The sequence below is a fragment of the Phodopus roborovskii genome, unplaced genomic scaffold (assembly GCF_943737965.1).
Source record: "Phodopus roborovskii unplaced genomic scaffold, PHOROB, whole genome shotgun sequence".
In the NCBI taxonomy this organism is placed as follows: domain Eukaryota; kingdom Metazoa; phylum Chordata; class Mammalia; order Rodentia; family Cricetidae; genus Phodopus; species Phodopus roborovskii.
The window spans coordinates 1,751,886-1,762,283 of NW_026126618.1; the positions used below are offsets into that span (position 1 = coordinate 1,751,886).

Below are 10,398 nucleotides of genomic sequence, written 5' to 3' on the forward strand. Positions count from 1 at the left end.
GGTGCACTCGCTCTCCCCACACCTGTTGAGAGTAAACCTGCAGTAATTTTCTATTAATTTGGTTTGCCGACAGTGTAAAACCTAAGGAACGCTGCCCACCCACCCCAGCTCCACTCTGTGTTTCTTACAAGAACATGAAAAGGAGTGCCTCCCAGGTCTCCCTGGACGCCCTTTCACTGGACAGCATGGTGCTGGAAGAGCCCCTGGAGAGTGATGGAAGTGATAGTCACGCGCTGTTGGGAAAAGGTAAAGCAGTGTGGGTACAGCGCGAGAGTCCTCGCTAGAGATGAACACTCATACAAGAGCTGCCTGAGCGCCCACAGCCCCTCTACCCAGTGCTTGTTCATTGTACCGGGCGGGCGTCTACCCAGTGCTTGTTCATTGTACCGGGCGGGCGGCTTCCTTTCTGTATCCAGCCCTGCATCCCTAGAGGAGAACTTCCTAGTGGCTGTCCTGATGAGTCTCCTCACTTCTACCTTTGTTCATTTGCAGGTTGGTTGGTGTTTTTGTTTTGCACTCTATAAAGAGATTATTACTTCCAAATATAAATCTGGTCCCCTTATTTTCCAGTTTGATCTCAGGAACTTCTCGTGCTTTAAGACTGTGAAATTTAGAATCCTTAATTCTTTTTGAAATTGTCCTTTATGACTTGACCTCAGTTTATTTTTCTACAGGTCTGTTTCCTTTTTCTGTTGGAGTGTGGGTGACAGGTTAGCACGCATGTTCCATGACATGAGTGTAGAGGTCAGAGGACAGCTTACAGGAATTGTTCCTTCTTCCACCGTGTGGATTCCAGGGGTCAAACGCAAGTTTTTAGGCTTGGCTGCAAGCGTCTTTACTCACTGAGCCACCTTGCTGGCCCCATGTCTTATTTTCTTTACTGTGACAAATCTTTTTCCTTCTCAGAGTTTTATAGCTGTGCCTGGAAAGCTGTTTTACTTTTTGTACAGTTTAGCACAATTTTCCATCAAAGAATCTTACTCGCTGAACTGTGAGAAAGACTCTGAAATGCTCTGGCACCTTCATATACCACAGTTACCATCACAAACACCTTCTCTGGTGCTCATATGGAGCTGAGCATTCCACACTGACCAGCAACCGGGAGGAAACCAGATAGTTACGTAGGAGTTAATGACAGTGCTGAGTTGGGGCAGATTGTTTTTGTGTCTTTGATTTCTGTCATCACATTTTTATAATAGTCCTTCTTTTGTTTTGCTTCGTTTTTTGTTGTTGTTTTGTTTTTCAAGACAGGGTTTCTCTGTGTAACAACCTTGGCTGTCCTGGAACTAGCTCTGTAGGCCAGGCTGGCCTCAAACTCACAGAGATCTGCCTGTCTCTGCCTCCCAAGTGCTGGGACTAAAGGTGTGCGCCACCACCACCTGGTTTGTAATAGTTCTTTTATGGTATTTTAAAGTATTAATCCGTGATAGGCACAGAAATTGCCTTCTTTCACTGTAGGTAGCTTGAGGTGTATTGAATCGTAACGCACTGAAACGTTTAGACAGCTAGAAAGTGATGGAGAACAGTCATGTGGTACCCAGCCCTGTGAGAGGTGATTGGGAGGCACTGTCTGATGGAGAGGAGAGACTGGGGTTCTCAGACTGGAGTGACGCAGTGTGGGTAGAGGGAGACAGAAGCCCACAGGACTTCCCGACTTTCCGGCTACCACAGTGCTCCTGCAACGATAGGAGGGCTGTTTGCTTTCAGTGCTTACTGTCATTGTCATTTTACCAGAGTTAGGGCTTGGGCATCTTGTCTTAGGGTCTCTGTTGCTGCAATGAAACACCGTGGCCACAAAGCTGGCTGGGGGGAGGAAAGGGTTTATTTAGCTTTTACTTCCACATTATAGTCTGCACAGGACTCAAACAGGGCAGGAACCTGGAGGCGGGAGCGGATGCAGAGGCTGTAGAGGGTGCTGCTTACTGGTCTGCTCCTTTTGACTTGGTCAGCGTGCTTTCTTATCAAAACCAGGACCATGAGCGCTGGGCTGGCACCATTCACAATGGGATGGGCTCGCCCCAGCAATCACTAATTAAGAAAATGCTCTACAGCCTGGTCCATAGCCTAATCTTATGGAGGCATTTTCTCAATAGAGGTTTCTTTCTCTCAGATGGCTATAGTTGTATCAAGCTGACATAAATCTATCCAGCACAATATCTCTGACATTTTATTGTTGTGCCAAGGGACCATAATTTGTCTCTATTTGCTTTAGTACTATGTAAACAAGGCTTTGCTTGAAAGAGTTAAAGGGGGATAGTCCATTTTTGACAAATATAAATGTTGCCAGAACATCTATGAACAGACTTGAATTTATTAACTTACTTTGATATTATTTCAGCGATTAAAAGGAACTCAAATGCAAACTGCCAGAGCCCAACAGAGAGTGTGACCCCCAGTGCAGATGCGCAGAATTGTGGGGAAGCCTCTCCCGATGCTGTCAGTACGAACTCAGAGGGTGCACCAGAGAGCCGCGATGACCTGGTAATCATCTCCGAGTTCTATGGGAAGAAATACCAACTGTGCTTCGTGCTTGATACGTGCACATCTTGGGACCTTCATTTATAAGATGACAGCTGAAACACTGATAATTTACTTGGCTGCTTCTGCTCTTGGAAAATTCTTTTTGCTAATCACCCGCTGTTCCTGTGCTTTACTGTCTATTTTGTGTTTCTTTGTTTGTTTGTATTGAAGAAGGGAGGGGAGTAGATCTGTTCGTCATTTTTTCCATCTTCTGTCCCATTTATGTTTTGATCGATAGTTTACTTCCCTTCGAGTAGACTTTTTACGGGTTTGATGACGTAGATGGAAGCCAGTCCTTACAATGAAGATCCTTCTACAAAAGAAATAGGTTGCTAGTTTCTTTTAAACCTTTCTGACACAGTGAAATATTATGAGAGAATTTAGACTTACGCTGGTTTTAGTGAATAACCATTAATATGTGGAAATGTCATATTATTAGTCTTTGTAACCCAAATACTTTCTCTTTATGGCTTGGAAACAAAAGCAGCTAGAGTTTTTCTACAAAGATTGAATATCTTTGTCCAAAATTTTTGGGCATAGAGGTACTTGAGTACAGACGTACTCAAGAAATTATTGAATTTTGGAATCTTTACATAAAAGTATGAGATATCTTATGTATGGAACCCAATTCCAAACCCAAAGTTGGTTATATTTCATAGATTCCTTATGTACATATCCTATAGATAATTTTGTACAGTTTTTTTGGTAGACTTGTGAGACAGCCCAGTGGTATGGAATTTTTTACACATGGCATTGCATTGTTACTTGAAAAATAGTTCATTTCTGATTCTGAACTAGAGACACTTAAGCTATAAAATACAATAGCTAGGCTGTGTGGGCCATAAGGGCAGTTTGATTGATAAGTCAGAATGGTATTTGTAGAGCTTAACATTTGTTTATTTATTTGTTAAATTTTGTTTGGAATTACATGGTGTACTAACAACATGTATGCAATCATTGATAGATGTCAGTCGTGGTGTTTAAAATCACGGGCATTAATGGAGAAATTGACATACGGGGAGAAGACACAGAAATCTGCCTTCAAGTGAACCAGGTGACGCCAAGTCAGTTAGGCAACATTAGTCTGCGGAATTACCTTGGAAACCGTCCACTTGGTAAGGGTTATTTTAAAAACCACTTTTCACACAAAGTATACTTAAATACATTTTCATCTTATCTGGTGTTTTATGCATGGCACACTGACAGTCTTGCTTTATAGTAATAACTCAGCTCGAGGACTATATTCAATACCATGCCAGAGTGAGTTTTGTTTTTCTGTTTTTTTGTTTGTTTGCTATGTGTATGGAAGTCTATATAATACATAGTGTATAGGAATAAATATAATCTTATGTAGTATCAGAAAGTATGCTGTCATTTCCTATCCTGGAAAGTAAACATACCATTTCTTCTTCTTCTTTTTTTTTTTTTTTTGTTTTGTTTTTTGAGATCTGCCTGTCTTTGCCTCCCAAGTGCTGGGATTAAAGGCGTGTGCCACTACGGCATGGCTGCCCATACTATTTTTCCCTCCCTCCCTCCCTCCCTCCCTCCCTCCCTCCCTCCCTCCCTCCCTCCCTCCCTCCTTCATTTCTAAAAAAGGCCCCTGGCCTGTCTCAGTTTTTGAGTGACAGCAGTGGCCTTTGTCCTCAGCTTTGCTCTTCTTCTTGTCCCTGTCCCTGTGTGCCCTGTAGATATTGCTTGTTGCATCTGTTTATTCTGACATTAGTTGGCATAAAATAAACAAATTTCCCACTAATTTCTGTTCACATCTGCTTGACCTCAGTCTTTCAATTACTAGTAGCCTTTTAAACCAGATGGACATTCTAGAGAACTTCTATTGAAGTTTTAAAATTTGTTTTTAAACATTGGTGTTTATCTTGGGAAACCAACTCAAATTCCTTCTTGAAACAAGGTCAGTCCATCAATAACATCATGTAGTTATACATGAATTACTTGTATTCTTTACTATAATTTCAGTTTTAAGTGTTTTCAGGGTTGTTTCAATAACATCTTACCTATATACTTTTACATTGAGTCTCTAATTTAATGAGGAAGGTGCAAAGTCTAAGAGTCATTGTCAAGTGCTGTGGTGGCTTCACCACAGTCATCTGCCTCAGTGCAAAGACGTAGCTGGATGCTCACATTGGTGTTGAAACTGGAGAGTGTAGCCTTTCAGAGTTTATCATGAAGTTTCTCCTACTATTAAAAAGTAGAAAATGTAGAAAAGCTGTCAGTATTGTATTTGAAAATGACCCAGAAAAAGTGAAATTATGGTGCTTATGATACATCTTATTTATACTGTAGAATCCTTTAAACTAGTCAGTGTTAAGGCTGTTTCATGTATTCCTTTAGTATGAGGTCTGTTATTTTTACTATCATCTGAAAGGTGTATAATGTTCTTTTTAGTAGTGTTACAAAGTTACAGTTTTTATGTTTGTTCTTAGGTTCTGACCAGAAAGCTGTAATTCATCCCAAATCCTCTCCCGAGATCTCCCTGAGGTTTGAAAGTGGACCCGGTGCTGTAATGCACTCTTTGCTGGCAGAGAAAAATGGGTTTCTCCAATGCCACATAGAGAACTTTAGTACTGAGTTTCTAACGTCTTCTCTTTTGAATATTCAACATTTTTTGGAAGATGAAACTGTTGCAACTGTAATGCCAATGAAGATACAGGTTTCCAATACAAAGATAAATTTAAAAGTACGTTAAGAGCTAAGTTTTTATTTTCATAAATGTTTGCATTACCTTTTCTGGACTTCGATTCATGTCCAAAATCATACCTTCTCTAAATTCTCTGCTAGAATTTATGAAAGTGAATGTTAGAGATCCTTTTTAAGAAAGGGGAAAATTGTGCAGGCAATGTTTATGACATACTAACTAAAGTAACAGAGATAAATTTTTAATTCACTAAAAGTAGAACTAACTAAAGTCATGCTTTATTCCATGGCTGTTTTATTTTTTCCTTTGAGACAGGGTTTCACTGTGTAGCCTTGACTGTCATGGAATTCTCTTTGTAGACCAGGCTGGCTTCGAACTCACAGAGATCTGCCTGCCTCTGCCTCCTGAGTGTTGGGATTAAAGGTGTGTGTCAACTGTTTTAATACGTTAATAAGAACATGCCAGTATTTCGTCGCCTCCCTCCAGGATGACAGTCCCCGGAGCAGCACAGTGTCCCTGCAGCCAAGTCCTGTGAGTGTGCATATTGATCATCTGGTGGTGGAGAGGAACGACGATGGCTCTTTCCACATCCGAGGTACACTGAGGGTGACATCAGGAGCACCTGGTGCGCTGACACTCGGTCATGTGCGTGCTGATTGCTCCTGTCACCCGCTGTTCACTTTGTACCGATTGGCAGTAGTGGTGACTGAGGGATGCTTTTTGGCACATTAGTCTACAACATTTATGTGTAACTCTGGAAATAACTCATCAGTAGTTAGCTTGATGCCTTTTCTGCAGGTGACTCTTGAATGCAAATGAGAAAAGCTTTGTGGTTTTATGTGACCTGTGGTGTCTGTGTGCACATCCATGCTACCCACCGTCAGCATGTGAAAGTCTGAGGACAACCTCGTGTACTGGTTCATCCTCACCTTCCATCTTGTTTGAGACAGCTTCTTGGTCTCTTAGCACTCTTTACTGCAGCCTAGCTGGCCTGCAAGCTACGAGCTCCCCCTTCTCTGCCTCCCACTCCCCCATAGGAACACTTGGATTATATACTGTTATTCAGCTGTTAAGAAAAATGAAATTCTGAAACATGCAGATGAATAAATGGAGCTAGAAACGTACATCCTGTGCGAGGTGACCAGGACCCAGACAGACAAGCATTGCATGTTTTGTTTTATATATGGATGTTAGCTTTGTGTTCCATGTAGAATATACCCACAGAGGTTACATTGCTAGTCAGGGATCAGGGGAAGGAGGGGCTCTTTGAGGATATGAAGGGATAAAAGGAAGCCTGTGTTGGGGATTAGTAGGAATGGGAAGGCAGATAGAGGAGGGTGTATGGGATGGTGATAACTGAGACTCAAGGCCTTTTGAAAGCCATGTGACCTACTGTAGAAGCTTTCCGAAATATATACATATATAAAAAGAATTTAAATATAGTCACCATATAATGTGGAAGACAATACCCCAACTAGACATGATGTGTCACCAGGTAAAAATCCTCAGAAAGGGTTACGTTTTGAGTTTCTGGCCAGTGGAGTCCCACAACCACCTCAACATTATAGCATATTGCCAATATAGTGTAACCAGCTTGGTCACTCTCCACACGATGAAGGATAGATCCCTGTTGCTGAAGACACTGCATTTTGGTAGTACAGAATATGGAGAATTAGAGCTGGTTCTCAACTGAAAGCTTCACCCCTACTAGTGCTGGACACGCTACCAGAGGAGGAAAGTAGCCATCCATCCCACCCAGCTCCAAACCCTGTGAGCTACAAGAATGACTTTCTTGTGATATGTGCCCATTGTTGCAGTGGTAACATGAATATTATGGCAGTAACCAATCAATTTTTCGTTGATTTAAAGCCAGGTACATGAGGATACCGATACCGATACCGATACCGATACTGATCTGATCTGATACTGATCTGATACTGATACTGATACTGATACTGATCTGATACTGATCTGATACTGATCTGATACTGATACTGATCTGATACTGATACTGATCTGATACTGATACCGATACTGATACCGATACTGATCTGATACTGATCTGATACTGATACTGATCTGATACTGATACTGATACTGATCTGATACTGATCTGATACTGATCTGATACTGATCTGATACTGATACTGATCTGATACTGATCTGATACTGATCTGATACTGATACTGATCTGATACTGATACTGATACTGATACTGATCTGATACTGATCTGATACTGATCTGATACTGATACTGATCTGATACTGATACTGATCTGATACTGATACTGTTAATGAGGCCAACCCTAAGACAAGATAGCATGGGCCCTAGGGAAAAACCTACCCTAGCACCATTTTTCTTTTCCTTTTTGTTTTTCAAGACAGATTCTCTCTATATTGCTTTGGAGCCTGTCCTTGAACTAGCTCTGTAAACCAGGCTGGCCTTGAACTCACAGAGATCCACCTGCCTCTGCCTCTGCCTCCAGAGTGCTGAGATTGAAGGCGTGCACCAGCTTAAGTACCATTTTTCTTTTTTGTTTGTTTGTTTGTTTTTTTTTTCTACATAACCCTGGTTGTCCTTGAACTCATATCTGGAGCAGGCTGCCCTAAACTTTATAAACATCTGCTTGCTTCCTGCCTCTGAAGTGCAGGATTAAGGACATGTGCCACCATGCCAGCCCTCAGGAGCCTTTTCTATAGACTCTGAAGTCTATTACTCTGTACATGTATAGAATTACTTGAATTTAAAAAAAAAAAAAAAGTAAGGCAATTTTGCATTCCTTACTACATGCCCAGGGTCTACAAATATTTCATATGTGGTGTAGTCACTTTACTAATATTTTGTACAGGTTGTTTATTTCTCTCTCACAAGCATCTTGATCTTATTTTTTAGTCTCTTGGCATGTTGTTATTATTTTGGGATCTTTTGAAAGAGTGAGATTTTAATTTTGCTGTGTTTTTTCTTTTCCCTATTTTTCTGTCACACATTACTATCCTCATACTAACAGATATGCTCTCAGTTTATAAAAATAGTTTTTCATAGTAGAACTTAATGGTTTGTCTAATGACTTGGAATTGTTATCTGAGCGCTTGTTTGTCTGATCAGATTCTCACATGTTTAACACTGGAACTGATTTGCAAGACAATGCCAGCCGTGATTCAGTGATGCTGACCAGTGGGAAGTGTGACTCGAGGAGGCAACACAGTGTCACCCAGGCCACTCAGACGAGCCCAGAGGCCCCTTGGCCCTCTCAGTCTGTCAGCTGTCCTGAACACTCCTTTGACTTTACAAGGGAACAGGTAATAGGACATTACTACAATGCTAACAGTAAGACACCTTTGAAGGGTTTAAAAAAGCATATTGATAAGCATAAGGTGCTAAGGTTATTGATGTTGAGCAAGGTAAGAAACATCCCAAACCCTCTGTCTTCTTGAAGTACAGTCAGTAGTTTTGTCCTTTCAGAATCTTACTCATTCTTAAAAAATTAGTTTTCAAGTGTGAATACTGTATTTCACTTAGCATCGTATAACACGTTTCTCATATTATTACCACATTTGCTTCAAGCCTGTTTCAGTGTCTGGATATGGATGTAGTATCATTTCTGAACCTTCTGTTGATATTTCTTAACATTCAAGTTGCTTCTGATTGTTTGCAATTATAAATAAACAAAATGTTCTACAGAGTTTTAACTGTATGCAGGATGGTAGGAGTTGATTGACCTGTTCAAGGGTTCCCTGGGTGACAAGTGACTGTGGCGTCTGACACTGTGATTGATCTCGGTGCATAGAGTCCTTAGTTTTTATTTATCTTCATGTGTTGTGGCTCTGGGAGGGCAAAATCTTGAATAAGTCTTAGAAAGTTTTGTCCACTGGAAGAAAGTGCCTATTGGAATCCGGAGAATGTGAGTCTGGAGATGAGGAGAGAGTTGCTCGGGACCAGGCCAGCTCTTGTGTATGATCCAATCCAACCACATGGATGGAAGGGGCCATCTAAGAGAGTGACTTCTATAGAAGAGAAAGTGGCCGACTGTAATCTAAGCGACCGTGGAGACTCAGGGTTCTTAAACGAGATGAAAAGAGGAACGGGTGGCAGGTATAATAGCCAGAGGACAGAGGCTTGTGAAGGGGAAAGAGGTCAGCTGTGGCTGAAGACAGAGCCGCAGTATTCCAGCCAGACAGTATCACCGTTACGTTTGGAATTGAGAAGTTAATTAGTATTTTGAATTACTAGGTCAAAATTTAGGAACACGTTTAATTAATTGCATAGTAGGTGCTTTCAGATAGCGCCTGGAAGCAATTTCAGTGCCCGTGGACCCTCTCCAGACTGGGTGGTTCACTATCCCAGGTGACACACAGGAAATAGTTACATTTCTGGAAGTGTTTACAGCCTTTTGTTTTCCAAATGTGTCGTTTCAGCTCATGGAGGAAAACGAATCTCTTAAGCGGGAGCTGGCTCAAGCTAAAATGGCTCTCGCGGAGGCGCACTCTGCCAGAGATGCTCTTCTCCATCAAATGAAGAGGATGGCCCTTGAGTAGCTGGAGTGGCCGCAAGAACTCGGACTGCAGCTCTGGAGGAGGAAGGTGGTGTTTAAAACATGGCTGTAACCAGTTAGTGGGCGATTTTCTTTTCCATGAAAATAAAGCGAAACGGAGTGTGGTGAAGCGATGACTATTCCAAACCCGGTTTAGAAAACATTGCGCGCGAGCGGTACGGTCAGCTGGTCCGGTCAGGTCCGGTCGGGTGGAGGAAGCACACACTGTCAAACAGTGAAAAGCTGTCGGTTCCTAATTTCAGTGTCTCATTATAAACATTTACAGAAGAAAAATGAAGACCTGTTGTGCTCATGCAGAGTGCTGGATTTATTTCTGTCTTTGTTAATAATTTACTATTATTTGCAAAAAAAAAAAAAAATAAATCAGATGCAGATGATTTTAGGGCTAATGTAAAGGAAGGCTTACATTTTAAATGTTATTAAAATTATGTACTTAAATCTATAATTATTTAATTGCTGTAAAAAGTCCAATCAGATTAATAAATTATATAATTACTGAGTTTACAAACTGAAAACTCTTAACCCTACTGATCTTATAAAGTAACTTGAAAATGTGAAAAGAAGGACACCTTAACTGATGGGCAATGTTTCAATAAGGTACAAATGTAAAATAAAAAGCACAACTATTAGAGTATATGTGGGAAAATGACTTAAAAGCATTACTTGTACATT

The 10,398-nt window shown here is 41.1% G+C and overlaps 1 protein-coding gene across 1 annotated transcript in view; it reads left to right on the top strand.

Annotated features, from left to right (window-relative positions):
• Positions 1 to 9,835, top strand: part of Bltp3b (bridge-like lipid transfer protein family member 3B) — a 65,812-nt gene extending 55,977 nt beyond the window's left edge. The window contains exons 15-21 of the mRNA XM_051206337.1: positions 74 to 246; positions 2,339 to 2,481; positions 3,485 to 3,635; positions 4,962 to 5,215; positions 5,660 to 5,768; positions 8,280 to 8,473; positions 9,590 to 9,835. Of these exons, the coding sequence (XP_051062294.1) occupies positions 74 to 246; positions 2,339 to 2,481; positions 3,485 to 3,635; positions 4,962 to 5,215; positions 5,660 to 5,768; positions 8,280 to 8,473; positions 9,590 to 9,709 (1,144 nt within the window). The 3' untranslated portion in view covers positions 9,710 to 9,835. The remainder of the gene's footprint in view (positions 1 to 73; positions 247 to 2,338; positions 2,482 to 3,484; positions 3,636 to 4,961; positions 5,216 to 5,659; positions 5,769 to 8,279; positions 8,474 to 9,589) is intronic.
• The last annotated feature ends 563 nt before the right edge of the window (positions 9,836 to 10,398 follow it).